The sequence below is a fragment of the Gopherus evgoodei genome, chromosome 1 (assembly GCF_007399415.2).
Source record: "Gopherus evgoodei ecotype Sinaloan lineage chromosome 1, rGopEvg1_v1.p, whole genome shotgun sequence".
Taxonomy (NCBI): Eukaryota; Metazoa; Chordata; order Testudines; family Testudinidae; genus Gopherus; species Gopherus evgoodei.
Window position 1 is genome coordinate 195754102 of NC_044322.1, and position 23419 is coordinate 195777520.

The 23419-nt window shown below is 42.4% G+C and overlaps 1 protein-coding gene across 2 annotated transcripts; it reads right to left on the reverse strand.

Moving 5' to 3' along the window:
* Positions 1–1806: 1806 nt before the first annotated feature.
* LOC115646520 (OX-2 membrane glycoprotein-like) lies at positions 1807–19706 on the reverse strand. Of its 2 annotated transcripts, XR_003999050.1 has the most exons (5): positions 19593–19706; positions 14965–15303; positions 9823–10122; positions 6358–6481; positions 1807–2618 (listed from the first exon to the last, which is right to left on the reverse strand). XR_003999050.1 is itself a non-coding variant. In XM_030552445.1 (4 exons), the coding sequence occupies exons 1-4, from the start codon at positions 19672–19674 to the stop codon at positions 2503–2505; spliced, it is 837 nt and encodes a 278-aa protein (XP_030408305.1). In that variant the 5' UTR covers positions 19675–19706; the 3' UTR covers positions 1807–2502. The 2 variants fall into 2 exon arrangements, 1 of the variants encoding a protein (XP_030408305.1); XM_030552445.1 differs by lacking the exon at positions 6358–6481.
* Positions 19707–23419: the final 3713 nt, after the last annotated feature.

The window sequence follows — 23419 nt, forward strand, 5'->3', positions numbered from 1 at the left end:
CTGTGGTTGGGTATTTATTTATTTTATCAAGCCCATTCCACTGCACCATGATCTTCAGGCCTTTGATCATCTTTTCCTGAGTGCACATCTCAGTCCCTCCCTCTCACTTCCCAGTCTGCCCAAATTAATATCCTCCCCTTCTGGGATAATTATGGTCATTTAAAGTTCAGATAACTGCCCTGCCTGGGCCCACCTTCTTTTCTGAAGGGATTTTAGGTAATCATCAATGTTCTTTACCCCGCCATTTCTTGGGGCTCACAACTAGTTTGAGTTCCTGTCTCTGCCCAGGCCGTCTTTTCCCAGAAAGGTTTTGCACAGCAATGCTGCATAGAAGCCCTTCTCCAACTTCCCTTTCCATCCTACTCTGAGCTGCATTGCTGTCACATCTCCCTCCTCTTTCTAAAAGTCCCTCCTTAGTTTCAAAGTCAAGTGAACCCAGCCTCTCACCAGGCCCCCAGCTGGGAGCCCCTGCTTGTTCATTAAGAAGGCTGGACTCCCTTTCTTTGAAGGGGCCAGCCACCCTGTGACAGGGCCATATAAGTACCTAAGATATACAGATGCATACGATATTATGGATTAGGGGCTACTTGATGTCTAGAGAGAAAACAATACTACTAGCAATGGGTTCCCTTTTTCTCAGCCAAGCACTTCATATTCTAGGCTGGATTATTCCTTGATGCCTTTAGAGAGACAGCTACGTTAACTAGTGTTTCTCCCTTAAATCTCGCCCTGATAGATGTTGGTATCCAGCTGTAATACCTACAGAACACCATAGATTAAATCTCTCAGTGCATAAATGATTTGCTTATTCAGCAGTTGTTGTGACAACAAACCATTCTGGATTCTTAGGAAGAAAGACTTTCTACTGAATAACAATACTGGTGAAATGAAACATCAGACCAATTTTTATGGGATGCTGCTAAAGCCCTATTGCGTGTGAAGTTATTTTAAATTGCTTCTTAAGACAAAAAATGCTTAGATTGTAGAATTGGAAAGATGAGTAAGATCTTCACAGTTAAACCATATGAACTCTGGTGTTAGTAAAACATTATTGATATTGACTAATCTAAGCAAGACACTCAATGTGATCCAAAATGAAAGAACACTATCACTTCAAACTCTGTAAGAGCAAATTTTTTATTCTCTGGTAGTAAAATGGATGCTGTTATCTAAGTAGCCCTGTAAACATGTACAAAGAAACATCACTGAAATTAAAGCAGAGGACAAAATTTACAAGGATTTGGGGAGAATTAAAAAACTGCATTTTACAATTTCTCTACATTGTATTCATCTGACATAATAAGTACTAAAATGGTATCTCTGCTTTTCTATCCAATGTTAGTCCAATCTATCTAGAACTCCCGCTATTTGCTCCAAATGAAATCTTCTCTGCATTCCTCTCCACTCATCTAACAAGGGCTATCTCTTTTTCTTTTCTCTTAATCTGGCCACAGCTTCTCTACTTTGGGAAATAAAGAGGACAGGCTGGGAGAGGTGTTCCAGTTGTGTCTGAACTCATTGAGACAGGATTTTTTTTTTAAATGACGTCAATATAGCAATAATGAAACCACATTAAATTTTTCATTCTGCCTGAGGTAGCAGGAACCAAGTAAACTGAAGATTAAAGAGTGTAAAAGAGGAGATAATTAATTTTAAATGTAAATTTCCATGAGACGAGCATCACAGCTAGAGATGGGTTAAACTTTTCAACTGAAACTTTTTTTTTTCTTTTTTTTGTCAAAAATAAAGATTCAGTGACACCAAAAGTTTTGGTGAATTTGCATCAATTTTGTTGAATTGTTTTCACTGGAGAAAAAAAGTTAAAAAATGGTTTCTGAAAACTGAAATATTCTGATGTCTCCATTTGAAAAAACTTCTTGTTTCAAAATTTACTTTAAATGTGATTTAAAAAATTAAATGTTGAAGTGCTCAGCCAAAATATTTCGTTAGAACCAAAAATGAAACATAACTTAGCTTTGCTGAAAAATTGTCAGTTCAGCTCAAATAATTGTTTTTTCAATTTTTTGGAATTGCTAGCAAACCGAGAAATCCATTATTCACACAGCTCTAGCTGCAGCTATTCCTTGGGTGGGGAAGGGGGTGGTTGGTGAGAAGTAAAGGCATGTGACCTTGTTTTGTTCACCTGCACATTTTCTGTCTCAAAGTCTCACGTCAAATGGACTCTCTGAAAGAGACACATACCTTTTACATACCATAAATGGAGGGGAGGGGGAAATTAAGCCACCATCTCTTTCCCCTCCCACCTTTTTAAGCTCTTTTTGTGTCAAAGTCATGTTATAAATCGCTCCTCTCTCCAAGCTACTGCAAAATGCTTTGAAAAAATTCTTCTTTGGGACTGGTTTGAATGCTGAGTTAGTGATGTTGGTTTCTCTGCTTTTTTTCATTTGCAGCAGTGAAAGTTTACCTTCTCTCTAATTTTTAAAAACTGAGTCATCAATCTCTTCAATCCCTTCCACAAATGAATGATTCAGATTGCCTTCCTCATTCTCTTCTTTTTCTTCTGGAAACATTGCTCTGGGTACCAGTGTTTTTCTTTGACTCTCCTTTGATTTTGAAAATGGGGTTCTCTTGCGCTGAAAACTTCCAGGGGTTTGCCACTGTAAGAGCAAGTAATACAGTTATGTGGTACTCAAGGTAAAGGTTTAAATTATCAGGGAGGGAAAAGCAATAGGGGAAAACACTAGCATAAGGATCAACTGAATAAAACTCCTAGAAGCCAGTACCAGAAGTTAGAACTAACATATTAAAAAGGCAATGGGTATAAACAAGTCAGATTAACGAACAAATCAGTAGACTGGTGGTGCTTAAAAGACGAGAGTTTTATAACTGCATGACTGGATGCCACTAATGAGATTATTCTCCTTCACATCCATGTGACCAAAAGGGCAGAACAGACAGTTTTGGGGGAAAGCATCTGTTGATGCTGCTTTTTGAAGAATCTAAACTCTGCACTGACTCAATCCATCACTTTCCTCTACTCCTGGTTCCTTTCCCCAGCTCAGTCCATTTTTAAAGTAAAATATTGGAAAGCAACTTACTTCAAGTGTCAGAAAATTCTTTCAGGAATCACTACTTCTCAAACAACTGATTTCCTGGCTACTGATTCATAGATTCCAAGGTGAGAAGGAACCACTGTGATCAGCTAATCTCACCTCCTGTAGAACACAGGCCATAGAATTCCTCCAAAGTAATTCCTAGATCATATCTTTTAGAAAAACATTTCATCTTGATCAGAAAATTGTCAGTGAAGGAGTTTCCATCATATCTCTTGGTAAATTGTTCCATTGGTTATTTATCCTCTCTATTAAAAATGCACGTTATTTCCAGCCAGAATTTGTCTAGCTTCAACTTTCAGCAATTGGAACTTGTTACAACTTTCTCTGCTAGACTGAAAAGTCCATTATCAAATATTTGGTCCCCATGTAGGGACTTGGATTGTGATCAAGTCATCCTTTACCTTTCTCTTTGTTAAACTAAATAGATTGAATTTCTCAAATTTATCACTGTAGCCCATGTTTTCCAATCCTTTAATCATTTTTGTGGCTCTTCTCTGAATCCTCAATAATTTTTCAACATCCTTCTTCAGCTGTGGGGACCTAGAACTGGACATACTATTCCAGCAGGGGTCGCACCAGTGCTAAATACAGAGGTGATATAACCTCCCTCCTCTTACTCAACATAGGAGCAACATGGGCCAATGAACTAGGAGTTGTGAGACTGGGCCTCTATCAGCAGCACTGCCACTGACTCACTCTGAGACCATGAGCAAGTCAATTCAATGCACTCTACCTCAGTTTTTCATACTTCCAAAGAGGGGTAATAATGTGTCCCTTTGGCAGTGTACAGAGAGCACCCTGAGAATACTCCCAGCAGGTTTCCCTGAGAGGGCAGGCTAGGGTGGGATGAACGATAATCAGAGCTCACCGTACTACATCTAGTCACTGACTTCCAGGATAGACTCCATGTTTCCCAAAATGTAGGAAATGAAAAAGTGACTTGAAGCCACTTCTCCCACTATTTCTGACACAAATACAGAAGCAGAGTAACTGAGAATGGGGCTTCATTCTGTCTCTGCCATTCTCTCTCCCTCCACCTCTGCCCCTTCCTTGCACACATTTTCCTGAAAAAAACCCCCTCAATTATTCTTCTTTTGAAGTAAATTGAGACAGACCCATGATTCTGGGGTTGCAGGAACAGAATTTCCAGCAGCCCATGTACTAGATAGCCACTGCACTAGGAGTCAGCAGATCAGGATTCTACTGCCAGCAAGGCCAACACCTTGTCAGCTGACTCTGAGCAAGGCATTTAACATCCCTCTGCCTCAGTAGTCCCAAGTGTAAAATGGAGGCAATGTTTACTCACCTATATATAACACTTGGAGAGCTATGGGTGAGAAGCACTATGTACACGGTAAATGGTTATTAAGGCAGGTTCTGGGACTACAAAGGTGATAAAAGCAGTGCTTCATTTGTGCCAGGGCTGAATCCTGGCACCTCATGGCTTGTGACTTCAGAGCCTCGGCACCGGTGGGTTTGCCACATCAGTTATGAAATAAATTTGCTTGAGCTCTGGCACCTCTTTCATTGCAAATTAAGCACTGGATAAAAGGGAAGAGCAAAGCCAAACCAGAAGCACTTTATGGTTTTGTGCTGTACCATCCCTTTTTGACCTGGTCCATGGATTGACCACCTTTGGCATACAGCTCACCAGGGTAAGCCTCCTGGCAGGCTGGGCTGGTTTGTTTACCTGCGGTGTCTGCAGGTTTGGCTGATCGTGGCTCCCCCGTCCTCATTTCGCCGCTCCAGGCCAACGGGGGCTGCAGGAAGCGGCGCGGGCCGAGGGATGTGCTGGCCGCCCTTCCTGCATCCCCCATTGGCTTGGAGCGGCAAACTGTGGCCAGTGGGAGCCATGATGGGCCAAACCTGTGGATAAACAAACCAGCCTGGCCTGGCCCGCCAGGGTAAGCACCCTGGCGAGTCACATGCCAAAGTTTGCCAATCCCAACCTAGCGTGAACTTTCATTGTCTTTAAAAGAAAGGCTTCCTTTCCTGTTCATTTTCACACTGAAATCTCATCACTATCCTGCCTTCCCTCTTCCATATTGTTGCTGGAGGTGCTCAGCGAGTTCTTTGAGGGGCCTGAATGCTGATGTCACCTTAGGTGTCAGCATGAGCTTTGATTCTCCTTCCTCTCAACTGAGCTGGAGAGGGCTGATTCTTAAGGAAGCACAGAGGAATAGGAGAGAGAGCTGAACATCAGGTTAGAGCTTCTTAGAGCACCAATATTCAGATCCTCCAAATATCTTGCCAGAGTCCTGCACAAAAGATGGGAAGTGAAGGCTTGAGAGTCTCTAAAGCAGGGGTCGGCAACCTATGGCACACGTACCAAAGACGGCCTGCAAGCCAATTTTTAATGGCATGCTGCTGCCTGCTGGTCTGGGGTCCCAGCTGCCGGTCCTGCTCAGCCTGTTGCCAGTCTGGGATTCTGGCTGCTGGACTCTTGCCAGCTGGGGTCCCAGCTGCAGGCCCCCCTCAGCCTGCTGCCAGTCTGGGGTTCTGCCTGACAGCCCCACACAGGCCGCTGCCAGCCTAGGTGAATGGAACCCCAGACCAGCAGTAGGCTGAGCAGGCCGGCAGTGTAAGATGAACATTTTAATTTATTTTCAAATTAAGCTTCTTAAACATTTTGAAAACCTTGTTCATTTTACTATACAACAATAGTTTAGCTTTATAATACATAGACTTATAAAGAGAGACCTTCTAAAAAACATTAAAATGTATGACCGCCACGCAAAACCTTAAATTAAAGTGAATAAATGAAGACTCAGCACACCACTTCTGAAAGGTTGCTGTCCCTGCTCTAAAGTGAAGAGCACGTGGAACATGTTTCTAAACACTCTGAGGCTATCTTTATATTTCATAAAGGAGCAGTACTTTATTTTTGTTTTGTCTTGTCTCTTTCAAAGTCTTTAGTGTCTATCTGGACAGATAAGGAAGTCAATTAGCCTGCAAAAGAGAGTCAATGTAATGTTTAAGTGTCTCTTTTAAAGGGGATATCCAATGTCTGTATTGTAGCTGTGTCAGCAGTGCTTAATTTGTAATGGAAGAGGTGCTGGGGCTCAAGCAATTTTTTCACTTTCATAACTGATGTAGCAACCCCAGAGGTACTGGGGCTGTGAACTGCTGAGCCTAGAGGTGCCGGTGCTCAGCCCTGGCAAGCTCTGGCACAAATTAAGCACTGTGTGGCAGACCTCAACTCCCTAGCATTGGACATTGCTAGGTTGTTTGCCTCATATAAGACATGAATGTGAACTGCCTGTATACGATTTTCTGTTACCTCATTTTGATAGGAAACACTCTGGTGGCTCTCAGGTGTTGACTGGTGCTGGTGTCTGTCTCCTCCATCTTGGTTCAAATTCTTTTTCTCTGCACGAGTGCAGGGTGTACTGCTACTCATTGGTCTGTGATGTAAATATTGAATATTTATACAGTGCCCAACAGTGTGCTAGAAATTTTACAGAAATATGGTCCCTGCACTAAAAGAATTCAATGTCTATTTAGATAAGAGGAGACAAGCAACAGTGACTATAATGGGCTAAGACCATGGGAGGGGAGACAGACTGCAAAAGAAAGGTCCTGAGCTGATTAACATTTATGTTGTTCTGCTAGATAGGAGAGTTCTCCTTTCATTTCAAGTGCTATGATGAACTGGAATGGGCTTGCATAAGTCCCCTTGTAACAGATCTGGCCTTCGGGCCCTGTAAGGGGGAATCTCAGTTTCATTTTTTAATAAGTAAGTTTCTTTTCCTGTGTAGCTAGATATGACACAGAAATCAATGTGAGCCAATGATGAGGCTGAAATGGAAGAAGCAGCTGGACTCCTCTTCTGCAATGAGAGACCGGGGAGCAGTAAATTTTTGAGAGCGGTGAAAACAAAACCTGCTCTGTCTGAAAGGACTAAGGCCGGGTCCGCTTGTTAAAAATGTTCAGACACCTCTGAGGCTGGTACTGAGCTGAATGTTGCTCACTCAGGAAGTAGCAATGGTGCAGGGTGCCTCCATTGTTGTGTGGTGAAACTGGGTGGTCAGAGAGGAAGTGTCAATAGCAATTCTGAAGCCATTGCAGCCCACCATTCTCCCCACTGGTACCCACTTGCTCATGCTCAGCCTGGAACTGGAAGAACTTTGAAACCTATCTCCCCATCCCCACCAGCAAGGGAAAGTGTGTGGAACTGATACAGAGGGACGGAGGTGGAGAGTATTTTACCTGGGGAATATTTAATGCATCACTAACTGAGACGAACATTTTGGAAGCAGACCCTTGTTAACATTAGGGCAGCACATTACTAGGTAGAGGTGTTTTTAAAGATGAAGGACAAGATTTATATTCCCAGCTTGCCACGTGTAAGATTTATACAGTAATCAGTCTGCTGCACATGGAGTCATGATTGCATTCCATGGAGTTCTGAATGTTCATCCAGAAATATAATAATTCCCCCACCTATGCAAAAATCCTAGAAAATAGATGTCCCTCACAGCATATCCCAAAGATCAATAGAAAGCCCTTACAGGAATCCAGGGAAAGGGATATTGTATATGCAGGTCTCAAAACTTGTCAACACTTTGGATACCTACTACAGATTTCCTGCCAGCCCCCAAAACTGACATAGCACTGTCTATGTAGGGAGTTAGGTCTTTATAATTAGATCACTCACAGGGTGTGGGTATAGGTCTGTTGTGTAGACCTGGCCTAAGTCTCATTTAAAAGGCACCTAGAAGCCTAAACTCATTGACTGTTAATGGGATATTGGCTCCGAAGTGCCTAAAGCTCCTCAATCAGTTAGGCTTTGCAATATTGAGTGTAATAACATGTAAATACTTTTAAAAATCTGGGACAGACGTCAAGGGTTTTTTTCAAGATCTGAAGAAATTCAAGTGACACATGCTTCTTTTTAGGCTGCATTATAGATTGAGAATATCATCTCTGAAAGAAAATCAGAAAGGAAAGGATGTGTCTCTGTGTGTGCACTGAAGTTTGTTAAGTATAAATTTTATGTGGAAGCTTTACACTGTAACATGGTGTTAAGCTATGGAGCAGGAAAGAGGAATATAATAGAGTTCTGTAAAATAATTTACTAGAAATAAGTAAGTTGAATTATCATTTCCCTGTGATTTTCTTGATGATGATGGTGACACTTATGGCATTCAGAGTAAAAGAAATTATGAAAAGCACTTGCCAGATATATATTTCACTCTCCTCATCAGATGCTGAAATGCAAATTAGCAAACACCAAATGTCATACAGAACCTAAATGGATGTCAAAGCCTTTCTTATGTTTCCTGTCTAGATACTGGGAACCAGGATTCAGTGAGTTCTAAACTCAGTTCTAAACTAAGTGTAGAAACTGGACATGTTGGTTAACCTCTCTTGGTATGTGTTTTTTTAACTATAAAATGGGGATATTCATTAGAGCAGGTCAATTATTCATGATGAATAAATAATCTGATCATAAAACTTTTCTTCTGTTTCTGAATTGTTCACAAACCATTGCTGATCTCTGGTCATGTCTTCCTTATTCACAGAACAGTGTACCAGAGTTTATTTGAAGAGATGGGGTATATGTGAGCCATTGACTTCCATTATCAGCTCTTCTGAAATGTGATTGGTCATCTGGGTTACACAGTTCTGTTTCTGCTCTCTGATTGGATGGAAGATTTTGTGAACAGAAGAATAAGGATTGATGAATAGCCAATAAAGAATAGTGAGTAACCTTGTGCCATACAAATACAGATCTTTGTTCATTCTTAAAATAGGTATGAATAATGTTTTTGCATTATTCAGCTAATTCTGGTAATACATATTTCACAGATGTATTTTGAGGATTAGTTAGCTGTGAAATGCTTTGAAAGTGCTAAGTAGCAATTCATTATTAAAAATTACTATTAGTCAAGAGAGAGTCCCATGAAAACTCATTTATACTGCTATTGCCTGTTAGACCTACTTGAAAAACAGAAAAAAACAGGTTGCAAGATTAAAAATTTCAAAGGTTTCTCATTTCAGAGCTTAGAATGCAGCCTCTTACATCAAAGATTCAACAATGTGGGTTTTCAATATATACTTTTAATTTTATCAAAACCATTATTAATTTTTTTAGAAGTTGTCAATAAATGAAAAATAATGAAAATGAATATTCAAAAAATCAATTATGTTGAAACTGATAACAAATGAAAGATTTTGATGTTTACAATACTTTTTGTAAAAAAAAGTTCATTTCTAAAAAATGGCCACTTTGGTGATCTTTTCTATAAGAAATAAGGTAATTTGTGAGAAGAAATCCAAAGAAATCCTCAGTACAGGACATCCTTTAATCTAAAGCTCCAGAAACAGCTCTAGGATTGAAATACCAGGAAAAGCTTGGTCTTCTGAATATCTAAGCGTATGTCTACATAGCAAGGGAAGGCCTGATTTTAGCATGGGTAACAATAGCAACTAATCAAATCACTGTGCTTATCAAAGCACTAGGTGGAGCTGCGTCTAGTAACTCAAGTGCACTAACTTGAGCCCACTGTTGCAGTGAAGAGAAGTCCTCATATGAAGCCACTGAAGAAAAGCAGCGTCCACAGGGCAAATCTATGGCCAGGCAAGATTTAACCACAAACTTTATTTACTGTGATTATACATTAAGATTTTCTTTTCATTCACTGGAAGAGAACCAACCTTCTTTGGACAACTATTCTTTTGTTTGGTACAGCTTTTCTCCGCTCCCTAGACAATAATATACCAACACCAAGATCTAACCTACCTTCATATTCTTCTAGTGGGTCAATTATCTCCTCTTTCCTTCCCATAGGGTGATTTATTACACAAGTCAAAGCCTGGAAGTTCTTCGATCTCAGGAGCCTCACAGAGACGATGCATGTGCTTGTCACGGTTACTGTGCCATTTGCATTCTTAACTCCATGTATCTGAGGCTGGCCAATCAGGATGCCCTCAGGCTTCCATGTGATTTCTGGGGCAGGTTTTGCTGTAGCTGAGCAGACTGCAGTCAGGACCCCTGGGGTGCTAGTGTTTGAATGGAGTTCAGTTCTTACTGGAGAAATTGCTAGGAGAAAAAGTAGAGTGCAACGGAAATTACAATATTCCTTACACAGTGACCAAAAAGCTAAGACATGTTCAAAGTTTTTAATGGAGAAAACTAGACTATTCCTGATATGTTCAATATGTTCCTTCATAATAATAGATTTTAATGTTTTATTATTATATTTTAACTGTTTTCTAGGAGGTTTACGCAGAAGGCATAGGGTTGGAAATTAAAGAAAACTGGGCCAGGTGGTTCCTTCTTCACAGCTCCACAGGAAACTCCCTGCACATTCGTGTGTCCTGTTCTTCTGATGGAAAAAATGTGCTGATAAACACTTATGAGGCACCATCTTCCTGTCCCTAAATCCAAGGAGATCCCTTCATTGAATTGAGGATCCACACATGGGGAAGGAACAAGTCAAGAGTAGGCCTGGAGACACATTCTTTTACATCAGTCTAGGAGAAAATCTACTCAGAAATTGCTGTATTAACTTTTAAGTGGAAATTCTCCATATCATGGGAGCCCTCTTTGGGAGTTGCATACAAGAACCATGGCCAGAAGGAAAAGTCCTGTCAATTCAGCTCCATAAAGCAGATCAGTGGTATACCTGGTACATTCACAGGGCCTCTACTCTGATAGCCCATGGACCCAGCAGAACCCATAGTATCCACATGGTTTTAGGGCATCAGCAATACTTGAGGAAGAACTAACTTGTTCTATAGGAATATGTGGCAATAGCACCTCCTCAGCTGAAAACTGCTGAGGAAACATCACAAGAGAAACCTTGTAAAGCTTTCCTTCACCTAAGACCTCCTGTGGATTTGATCACAAGGCTTGGGGGAGGGGCTTGTTCTGCTATATAACCATGAGCATAGCTAAGCTTTGACTCTACAATGGCTGAAACGAACATCATCTTTGAGAACCTTGTGTTACACAAGGAGGAGGGGGATGTTAGGGGACAAACTGACTCAGATTTGGACTGGCTTCTTCTACCGATCTAACAGCTGAATATTGCTGTATGTTAGAACATCTTACACTGTTTCATCTCATGTCTCTGCTGATCCTGTGTCTGTGTATTTATACATTCACAGACTTTTGTATTAGCAGGTTAACTGCTAGCAATCCCTATATTTAGGTTGTGTAATTTTGTTCTTTATAAAAGAATGAAATGTTTTTAGATGCTCTAAAACCTTCCTGGTTTGCAGCAACCCTTTGAAATCCAGCAGGGGAGAAGTCCTCAGGTTGGAGAGTGTCTTTTCTTTGTCCCATGAAATTCCATTCAGGTTTAGCTGAGTTCTCAATGGTTAAATATCACCATTCCCTTTCTCTTGCTTGCCAAATTAATAATCAAATACATGAACACTGAACACCAGGCTCATACCACTACCAAAGTAGCACCAAGCTAGAAATGGCTGTGAGAACAGCTATAGCCAGAAGTGTCTTTGAACATCGGGACTGGACAGACCCCCTCAAACATGGCCAGAATCTCATCTCTCCCAGACTTGCTGCCCCAGCATGGAAGAAAAGTGCCTGTCTCCTGGGGAGAGGGAAGAAAGAAACCTGGGCAGGGCCAGTTTCCACCCTTTGGACCTAGCACATAGTACCAATGGTCCATTCCCCCTCTGGAACACCAGCCTTCTCCTGCTGCCAATTAATGAAGTTAGTGCTGTGGTGGTAGCAGTCCGGTGCAACAGCAAAGGCTCATTGATCCAACCTTATTGATGATACGTAATAGGTACTTGTTAAAGGTAAACCCAAGATAATTTGTTTTAACCTTGTCCTTTATTAAACAGTAAAATACACTAAAAGACTACATTGTAAGAAAGTTATATAACTGTATTAGTATCCTCTTGGCATTATACATGAAACAGCTTTTAATTACATGATCACATACTGTTCCTAGACTACCCTGGCCTCCTTCAGTTCAGTGCATAAAGGAGAAAAAGAGGGTAGAATTAAGGTTGTTTGATGATCTTAAACATGGAATTTTCTAACTTTTGAGTGCTTGACTTAATAACATTCTTTTAACACAGAACAAGTACAACTCCCCCCTAACTAAACCTCTACCAACTAGTTATAGGTACCACAAAGACCATTTCCATGTTTAGAAATAGTTCTTGTGGAAGAGTTTGTATACTCAACTTTATGTTAATGAATTCAAAATGATGAAATTTATACTATGCAGTATTGTTGTAGTCATGTCAGTCCCATGATAATAGAGACAAGGTGGGTAAATATCTTTTATTGGGCCAATTTCTGTTGATGAGAGAGACAAACTTTTGAGCTCACACAGAGCTCTTGTTCAGGTCTGGGAAAAGTACTCAGTGTCACAGCTAAATACAAGTGTGACATACTATTTCTTGGGGAAGCATTTGGTAATCTCCATATTTCTCATCTGTATATAATTGTGATCTTGCATATAAATCAGGCCTTGTGAGGTATCGGGGGAAACTTTATGATCTACTGAAAGTAATTTTTCTATCCATATATGTATATCATTAATCCATATGAAGTTATGAGAATTGTGTTGTATGGTTGTCACTAAAACATGCTATAAATGGGGGGAATCAGCCAGATATTGGCTCCCCAGAGGCAACAGCAAGGAAAGTAATCAATTCTCGGGCAGGGTGTGAAACAACCCATCAACAGCCATTGTCCAGCAAGGGAGCTACAATTCAATGACTCATCTACATGAGGCCGCACCAGGGGAATTGCTCAACCTTGCCTGCAGACTCAGCAATGCCCACCAGACATGCCTGGACTTCTGTTCTACAAGCACATGGGACTGAGGTATAAAACAGAACACAGGGGAACACACTTGTCCTTTCTCCTGCCCTCACCTATGCTGAAAGCAACAAGGACATTGAGAAGGCTTAGAGTATGGCTACATTTGGAATTTCAAAGCGCTGCCCCGTCAGCGCTTTGAAGTATGAGTGTAGTCGGAGCGGCAGTGCTGGGAGAGAGCTCTCCCAGCGCTGCATGTAAACCACATCCCTTATGGGTGTAGTGTGCAGCGCTGGGAGTGCCTTATGGGTGTAGTGTGCCGCCCTGATTACACTGACGCTTTACAGCGCTGTAACTTGCAGCGCTCGGGGGGGTGTTTTTCACACCCCTGAGCGCGAAAGTTGCAGCGCTGTAAAGTGTGAGTGTAGCCATGGCCTTAGTTAAGACTCCAACAGAGAAGACTGCCCCAGGTTTCAAGGATGAAAGCGGTGTACTATAAACTGCAATATCCTGTGGGGTGAGAAAAACTGCTCAAGCTAGATCAGTGGTTCTCAAGCTTTTTTTTTTTTTTTTGCAAACCACTTGAAAATTGTTGATGATCTTTCAAAATGTTGTTTGTACCATTAGATAGCCATTGTAAAGCACTTTGGATAAAAGTGCTATATAAAAAAAACTTAATAATAAACTTTTTTGTTCTACAAATAATAGCAAACAACACATATTTTAATATCAGTAGTCTTACCTTTCAAATGCGATGGATGTGCCCTCTGTCCCCTGCTATGGCAGCCCCCAAGCTGGAACTGGCATGCAGAGGGGGGTCTCTTTCTCTCTCCCCCACCTGCATGGCTTTACTAATTAGGTGGGTGGCCCTTCATTTTCTTGTGTGCGGCTGCCCAGATGTGCACCTTAGGGGGAACTATCTACAGAACACTTGAATGGAGCTCGTGACCACTGGTGATCAACGGACCACAGTTTGAGAACCTGAGGTAGATGATGTCCAGTCTAATAGGGTTGACAGTTTAGGCTGAGTGCTAGCGTTTTAATTTATATTGGTAACTAATTCTGACTTTTTGCCTATCATTTATAATCACTTAAACTCTTTATGGTCAAAAAATTTGTTTTCCTGTTTATCTTTACCAGTGAGTATGTATAAACTGTTTGGTAATCTACTCAGGTTTGCAAAGGCTGGTGTATATCTACTTTCCATTGATGAAGTGTTGAACCAATTAATACATTTGCACTTCCCATCTTGAGCAGTTCAAAATGGTATATTCCTGAGGTACAGTGCTGGGAGCTGGGGGGATTTGGCTGGTGCCTTTCTTTGTGTGTGAGTTATGAGTGGCTCTGGGAGCATTCATGCAATCTAGCTGGCTTTGGGGCTCCTCATGTGATAGTGCTGAGTGATAACAGCACCTGGAGGGGCTTGCTGCTTGTCACTAGCAAGGCATTGTGAGATACAGCCCAGGCTGGAGAGAGTTAAGGGAGACAGCGATTTCACAGTCTAAGGCTGCACCTCGGAGAACCCATCAAGACAAGGTTGAATAGATAGTTTAACATAATTTTGCTAGATACTGAAAACCACGGTCTTAATAAAGCGTTTATGGCTTATTTCTAAGGCCCTACTTAATTGCTGATATTGTGGAAATTGCAGATCCCGATATTATGCTTTTACCATAATTATGACAGTAGGAGCCTCTGCTGTCTGTGCAGGGCACAGCACAGCTCCTGCTGTTAGCTTTTCTAAATTACTGTAAATAATATGGGTGCAGTATTACTATTCTGTGATTTTTCATGTCTTATCTGAAACTCAGTTGCAATTATTTGACAAGCATCCTGTGACTTAAGTATGGCCTTAATTAATATAATCTGTAACCCACTGTGACTACAAGGATGTTAATGGGATACTGCACCTTGAATGCTCCCTTAGACTTAGAATAGGTGCTAACTACTTATGCTAAACAATCTGTTCAACCTTCTATTTAGCTGTGATACTCCCACACCTGAAGATGAGCCCTGTGGAGCTCCAAAGCTTGTCTCTTTCACCAACAGAAATTGGTCCAATAGAAAATTACAGGGACATTCTGGATCCAATCCACTAGAGGATGCTGCATCATTAGAGAAAAAGGGTTTAAAACTCACAATGTACAATGAGGCAAGTTTCTCTGCTGAAGGAGCCATGTGGAAATGCGTTGAAGATGCACTTATAACAGGTTTCAACCTCCAATATCACACCACGAAAAGTGATGGATGATGCTTTCAGACTTGTATCATTGAAAGAAACTCTCTTATTGAAAGGCCCTATGGATTTAGTTCCATGTGCCTTGCTGTAGGTAGCTATGTTTTTGAATGAAGAGCCTTCCAACTTCTGCCAGGTGACTTGTAAAACATCGAAAGAGGGTATAAAGTTACATTTCAGGGTCACATCTTCACCTAAGGCTGCTGCAGGAACTCTCTCACATCTCACTGCTTCACTGGCACCTGGAAACAGAGCCACATCAAGGATCACATTAAACAAGAGACTGCAATGTCCACGGAGGAAATCTCTGTGACAGCCCTGGGACACCACATTGTACGTGTGTGTATTTTACATAGTCCCCAGACCACACTGTGGATGTGATATGGAGCTCAGATGCTAACAGCTTCCTAGGTCTTCTGTGCGAGAGACACACTACAAGTGTTACACACTGTCCTTGTCAGTAATAATTAACACAGCATGGGGTTTTTCAGACTAAGTTGAAAGCTGATTATAGGCAGCCTAGAAAAGGAAATTCTATATATGATCCTTGTTTTGCCCAAGAAATACATGGAGAAATAGGTCCTGTGAACAGCCTGCGGAAATGTCCCACTCCTCTGCCTCTTTTCGGTCTGGAGAATCAGTCACAAAACAGCAAGTTGCAATGACTTCACACAGCCGCAAGATGGCAGCAGGTATCGCAGAACTGAGAGGAAGTTCACCAAGTAGCCCTTATTTAGCCAGCTATAAGCCCAGAGGATACAAAATGAAAATTCTTCACTGAAATCCCCCCCTGGATGTGAAGTGATAAAATAAAACACAGATTTAGGCAGTGATCTTTGCCCAGCGAGAGCAGCCTCATGCACTTGTTGAGCTCTGTTTTAGCATCATAGTAGTAGTCCCAGATTTAAGGGGTCTAAAACCTTTTCCTACTGTGGGCCAGATCTTACAGACATCGACTCACAGACACCTCCCCTTCCATTCCTTAGCATGTAGGGTGACCAGATGTCCCGATTTTACAGGGACAGTCCCGATATTTGGGGCTTTGTCTTTTGTAGGCATCTATTTCCCCTTCCCCCCCCTCCCGTCCGAATTTTTCACGCTTGCTGTCCGGTCACCCTGTTAGCATGTGAATTAGCCTCCATCAAATTTGTCATTACACCATTGGCCTGCATCAGCTACAGTAATTCCTGGAGAAGGAAGAGCAGGGGATGATTAGGGAGAGTTTTTGACTGTCTAAGGAGAAGCTTATCACCCAGTCTCTTTTCTCTTCACTCCCTCTCCCCATTGGTCTGATCCCAGTTTCCCTTCTACTTGTCTATCACCTAGTCCTCGCTTTATCCCATCCAGTCCCTTTCTCCTCGGGGACATTGCTCTCCCACTAGCAGCGCCTGCCTCTTCCCCTCCCAGCTGAGAAACTTATGTTGACTCATTTGTTTCCTCCAGGTTTTAGAGGTGTGAAGCCCCCCCACTTTTTTATTATTGTTTAAATAAAGATGATGCTTCTAGAAGCAGCTGGAAACAAGACAGACAACACAGAACCATGTGCCAGACCAAGGCTCTACTGTGGTGTAGCCAGGTTCTACCAGCAGGGGGAGCAAACACATTAAGAAAAGGCAGAGGAGCAGCGAAGGAAAAGAGAGAGAGAAAAACCCAAGTCTTGCCGTGGAAGACCCGGAGCAGCTGGAGTGAGTGTATAAATTAAAAACGTGCCGCTTTTGGGAATGTGCTCAATGGGGATCAGCTGCTCCCCCTGCTCCCCCCTACATACACTTTTGTCTGCGGAGTATGAGAGCTGCTGGGTTAGTGTGTTCAAACAGGAGTGTGACACTTCTGCCGCCTAAAGAGACCTAAACCATTCTTGGTGTGTGGCTGCTCTGGGGGCTGAGGGAGAATAATTGTTCCCTGGAGCTGTCTCCTTCTCTCAGCTTTCCTCAATTGTACACAACTACCGGAAAAATAGGTGAAAGGGGAGAGAGAGCAGTTAGGGAAGCATAAAGAGAGGAACTGAATGGCCAAAAAAATACTACATGCTGAAACACCCAGGGCATAGATAAAAACAACAAGGAGTCCTTGTGGCACCTTAGAGACTAACAAATTTATTTGGGCATAAGCTTTCATGGGCTAGAACCCACTTAATCAGATGCATGGTATTGATGAGACTGATCCAACCGGCATGTTAGCAATACTTCCTCCACTCACATCATCAGAAGAGGCTTGTGACATGTATCTCAACTGTCCACCTTTCTTCCCTCTCCTCTCTTGGTTGATTAATATCATCTAAAACAAAACCCCAAAGGTGTCACAGACCCAAGGAGCAACTTGGGTGAGCTGAGTTTTCCAAAAGAGCACTTAGACCTGACTTGCATTTAATTTGCCACCAAAACTGGAGGTAGAACATGGGAGAAAAGGGCATCTCCTGTCACTTATTACTGGAGCCTGGAAAGATGAAGACAGGATAGTGCAGAGAAGCGAGCTGCCAGCTCACAAGCATCTTAGGGCCCAGGTCGGGGTGGTGGTATCTCTCTGGATTTATTCTTCTATTTCTCTCTTTTACTGCAGGGACCATCTGTCAGGTGATCTCAGATTCTTCCTCTGGCACCTCCCCCACTCTCTCATTAACCAAGGAGGAGAGTGGACTTTGATTTTTGCTGTGAATGCGAAGGCACTCTGCTCTCTCTGTGAATATCACTGCTCCTAGTCCTCATTCAGGTGATGTGTTTAGTAGCTGCTGTAATCCTAAGAATGAGGGACTGGTATAGGATCTTGAGTCACTGAAGGAATACTTGGTTAATAAAATGATTTTTAAGACCAAATTTCTAACACCACTTTAGATTAACAACATGGACCACAGTTTAAAAGAAATCAAATACACTTGCTCCTGTTTGCTTTTTGACTTTCATTCACCTTGGACACGAAAATAGAATAGTCTGTCCATTTCTGTTCTAATCAGTTTAACTTTCTGGCTTTCAAGCACAAACCAAAGGCTGCAATGTTTGGATTATTATGTAGGGTTGCAAATGCAGAACGGGACTATCCATTTTGGTAACATCTAAATTCCATTGGGAACATAGGGATCAGGGCCGGCGCTTCCATTTAGGTGACCTAGGCGGTCACCTAGGGCACCAGGATTTGGGAGGGCAGCAGACTGCTCCGGTGGACCTCCCACAGGAGTGTCTGCGGAGGGTCGGCTGGTCCCGCGGCTCCGGTGGAGCATCCACAGGCATGCCTGCGGCAGGTCCACCGGAGCTGCGGGACCGCGGACTGTCTGCAGGCACACCTGCGGGAGGTCCACCGGAGCCACAGGACCGGCGAGCTGGCCCTGCACCTAGGGCGCCAAAAACCCTGGTGCCGCTCCTGATAGGGATTGCTATACCAGAACAGATCAATGGCCCACCTTGACCAGTATCCCATCTCTGACTGTGATGAGTAGCAGGGGCCGGAACCCCCCTGGTGAGAATTTATAGAATAACCTCTCTATAGTAGCATTTCTTTGTAACTTCTGTTGGAAGTTAGCTAATGCCTTAAAGTGGGAAAACTTATATCCATTTCACATTTAAATATATCCTAAGCAAATAACTGTGGATGTTCTCATTATCAAGCTAACTGTCCAATTCTGGTTGGATCCTGCCAAGCTCATGACCTCATTATGCTGTAGCAATGAGTTCTACAATCTTATTGTGCATTCTGGGGAAAAGTGTATCCTTTTGTCAGCTTTCAGTTTGGTGCTTTTCCCTTTTATTTAATGTCCCCCTTTTGTATAATGAGAAAAAAAAGGAGGAGTACTTGATTTCTGTAGTATTCATTATTCTCCAAACCATTATTGTGGCCACTCTTAACTGTCTGCCCCAATCTTTTTATTCTCTCTAAATATTGAAGTTTTTTCCAGCTTTTCCTGTAAATATTTTTATTGGCCATTTCTGAACTGCCTCCTTTTTCTGTAAAATATATATATCACATAAATAATGTGCATTAGTCTTGAGTTTTGTTAAAAAGTTGGGGGCAAGATGAACTGATAGTGTCTTTAATCACCTTCACCGCTAATTTCTCATGGCTTTCTCAGGTAGAACTCATGTGAGTAAGCATATGGGGATCTGGGAGACCCTAGTTTGGGAGGGAATTTGATATTGACTGTTGCATTGTTTGTGGAGAGGGGCATGCTTCTTCCCTCCCAGAACTCTCTGAGTCTATCCTATTAGTTAAAGTGATCAGGACATTTTTCTCTAATTGCTGGGAAATTTAATTTTTTTAAAAATATTTATTATAAGTGAGAATATATAAAATTATTAGATACAGTAAAAAGGAAAAATTTCCTCTCACCACCCTGCCAAAACATTCTATTACTAACGCTTGCTAATATTATTAGTAACAATTTAGAATTGTCTGACAAGACAGTCCATCTGTCCATTCTCCCACTACCACTCCCTATTCTTTATGTTGTATGTTGTCAGCCCTATTTAGGACTGAATCGTCCAGCGATTGCTGCCATGCAACTGGTATACAAAACAGGAGGATAAAGGGAAACTCCACTCACCTGTAAATGGAGCTCTAAGCGGGCAGAGTATCCAGAGCACAATGAGCCAAAGTTCAGCCCACCAAACCCTCTGCAAACACATCTTGGAAAAGGTTTATTTTATTCTCATGGAATTTTTTTTCCTTTTCCCTCTTCATCTGCAAGAAGAGCTTCTTTTTCAACGAGATGACTTGAATGTGGCGCCTTTTTCTTGCATATGACTCATCATCTCGCTTGATTGGCCACAGCTCAAAACGGCTCACATTCCACTGTGAGATTACCTGTTTGGATCCATTTGCATGCGCTCTCTCTCTTCCCACTCCTCATCTCCTATTTGCAGCTGCTGTAATTGTGCTGACACCAGAGTGCTGGTCTGGCACCAGCCAGTGGAATGGGAATGTCAATCATTAACCAACTGCCCCAGCTCTGGGCTTTCACTAGAGCAAATACACCGTCTACAGAATAGAGTGCTCACTTCCTTTCCCCTCTCTTCACTTCCCTAAATCACCTACAGAAACCCCTTTTGCAGACACACCCTAAACCAATCAGCCTTTACCTACACATCCTCAGCGGGCGATTTGCTCCTCAGGTTACACAGGCTGATGCAATTGCTTACTTACCTAGTGCTCAAAGTGATACAGCACTGGGAGAGTCTGTGGATCCCCCTCTTAATGCAACTTCTTATGCCAGGGGTTCTCAAACTGGGGGGGTCTCGACTCCTCAGGGGGTCACGGGGTTATTACGGAGGGTCATGAGCTGTCAGCCTCCACCCTAAACCCTGCTTTGCCTCCAGCATTTATAATGGTGTTAAATATATAAAAAAGTGTTTTTAATTTATATGGGGGAGGGGTCGCACTCAGTGGCTTGCTGTGTGAAAGGGATCACCAGTACAAAAGTTTGAGAACCACTGTCTTATGCATACAACTCTTCACATCCCTGTGTGATCCACTTCACTACTGTCCAGCATCCCTCTGAGCACTACAGTCATATTTGCTTCACAGAAATGCCTGAGGAGGTAGGCTAGGTTAAAAATCCAGCTCTTCACAATTCATGAGGTTCCTGGATCCACTTTCTCTGGCTTTCCCATTACCTCAGTCCTCAAAACCTTCTCCATAGCACAGACTTCCCCTCTTCAGCTGCTTCCCCTTACACACCTCAGAAACTTCCCCAAATAGTCCCTACTTCTCTCTTGCAATGCTAAAAACATGTACACACAAAGCTCCCCGTTTCGGTCTCTGCTCTGAAATCTCCCCTCTGCTCTCTATACTTTTCCTTTCCACTGTCCAGAGCCTCCAAAACAGATAGCCCCTGCTCCTGCTCCTCCTGATTCTCTGCCTCCCACAGGTAAGAACCCTTCCCTCCCCCACCTTCGTCTGCCCAGAGATGTGAACCGTTTTATGACTGCACGACTGAGTGCCTCTACTTAGATAAATTCTCCTTCAGATGCACACAACACAAAGACAGGAATCATCATGGGGACTCAGGGGGATATGTTCTATTTTCTGCTGAACTTTGTAGAATCTAAACTCTACATTGATTCAAGTCAGACCCTTTTTCTGCTTGTCCTGCTGCCTTCCTATCCCAGCCCCCGTTCCTTCCACATTAAGATTATTCTAAAACAAACTCACTTCTCCTTGAGCCACACCTGCTTCATAGTGTCACCATAAATCACAACTGCTCCAACCTGGATGCAGCTATGGGAGAGTGCTGAACTAGGAAACTAAAGACATTGTTGCTTTTGCCAGCTCTGTCACTGAATCAGCATGTGTCCTTAGCCAGGCCACTTCACCGCTCTGTGGCTCAGTTTTCCCAGCTGTAAAATGGGGGAGATAATGCTTACCTATCTATGTAAAATGCTTCGAGCTGCACAGATGGAAAGTACTATGTCAGTCCTAAGATTATTTTAACAGGTTCTGGGTATATACAAGCTTAGCAAGGAGAGCAGTAGAGACAACAGGAGCTTTGGGGTTTTGCTGTTTCTCAAGTATCAATGATAGGTTCAAATTTTATTCAGCTTATTTGGGGTGGGGGGAGTGTGAGAACTAGCGTATTTCCCACCCTTGCTTTTTGCAGGTAAATTCTTTGAAAGACCAGTTCAGTGATGGCAGGTGAGGCTGTAACCTGAACTTCATTTCTCCCTCCCCACAATGAGGGATGGGCAAACCTGGGTGATTTTTAAGGCTCAGGGAGGGGAGAACTGAGGAATTGTGGTAGACTCTCAATTTGGAGGCAGGAGGCGGAAGAAAGATTCCAATCTAGTGACAGCTTCACATAGCATCATGCTTCAGGTCCTCCTAAGGTCCTGCCCAATTCTTCAGCAGAGACAAAGTGAGGACTGATATTTTGAATTGTAAAAAAGCAAAATGAGGAGGAAATACTTTAAGCATGTGAGGCTGTCATGTCAGATAGGAGCCTTTTTTCTTTTCTTTGCTGTTCATTTTTAAAGCTGTTTGTGAATTTATTCTCAGATAAGAAAAGGAAATTTAAAAATTAAATGGCAAGTAGCTAACTGAAGAAAGGCATGCAGTGTCTGTATCACAGCTGGGATCAGACATTAACAGGTCAAGCACCACCATTTTGAGACATCAACAAGTCAAGCACCGGGTCTGGCAATGCTTCACTCACTGAAACCATCAATGTAAATCATATCTGTCATTACCTTCTTTTCAGAGGAAACATTGGGTCACTGGTGAATCCCACTGCTCTTTCCTTCTTCCTCATTCTTGGTTCAGATGCTTTTTCTCTGCAGGACAGGGCCGGCTCCAGGCACCAGCAGAGGAAGCACATATCTGGGGCAGCACATGCTAAGGGGCGGCACTCCGTCCATCCTTGCGGCCCTGCTGCAGGATTACTGGGCACGTTGCTACCCTGCGGCTCGATGACATTATTTACTTATGCAGCCCTACAAGGGTAGCAGGTGCTTCACAGACAAAGACCCAGTCCCTGCCCAAAGTGTTGCAAACTAAGTTTTAGACATAGTGAGACAAGTGGGAATAAGGGAGAGGGAGACAGGTTATAAAAGAAAAGTCATGCAACCAGTAAGATTTGTTATGTTCACATGGTGATTCTGACATACAACAGAGCTTTGTGCCTATATGAATAAATCTCAACCTTCATTTTTTTTAAATTAAATTTCTAATCATTTGTAGGATCTGGGCTTGTTAGGAGACTGTAAGTGGGGTCTGTTCTGTTTCTGTACCTTAAAAGGAAAGTCCATCTGAGTTCTGATTCCTACTGGAAGCTGGTTTAAAATACATTTAAGGAAGTACTTCTGACAACACAGCATCAACCTGTGGTACTCATGGACATGGGTTGTTGTGAAAGCTGTAACTGGGTTCTAAAAGAATTAGATAAGTTCATGGAGGATAGGTCTATCAGTGGCTATGAGCCAAGATGGTCAGGGACAGAACCCCGTGCTCCAGGTATCCCTAAGCCTCCACCTACCAGAGTCTAGAACTGGATGGCAGGGGATGGATTGATCAAAATTGCCTTCTTCTGTTCATTTCCTCCAAAGCATCTGGTACTGGCCACTGTCAGAGCCAGGCTAGATGCACCCATTGGTTTGAACCAGGATGGCTGTTCTTATGTAATGAAACATAAGTTTAGATGAGACTACATATGCATGTAGGCTATTTGTTATTTTGAAATAGTTTTTTCTAATTATTTTTTCCAGACACTATATAAAAATACTTTGTTTTAAGGGGGCTGTTGGTGACCATCATTGGTCACAGGTTCCCCAAAGGAAGAAAAGCAGGTCCTCAAAACCCAGTTGAATGTGCTGGGTGAGAAGCACTTGGTTTATATGAGAGTAGCTTGACCTAGACCTTTGTCTAAGACATGGACAACAG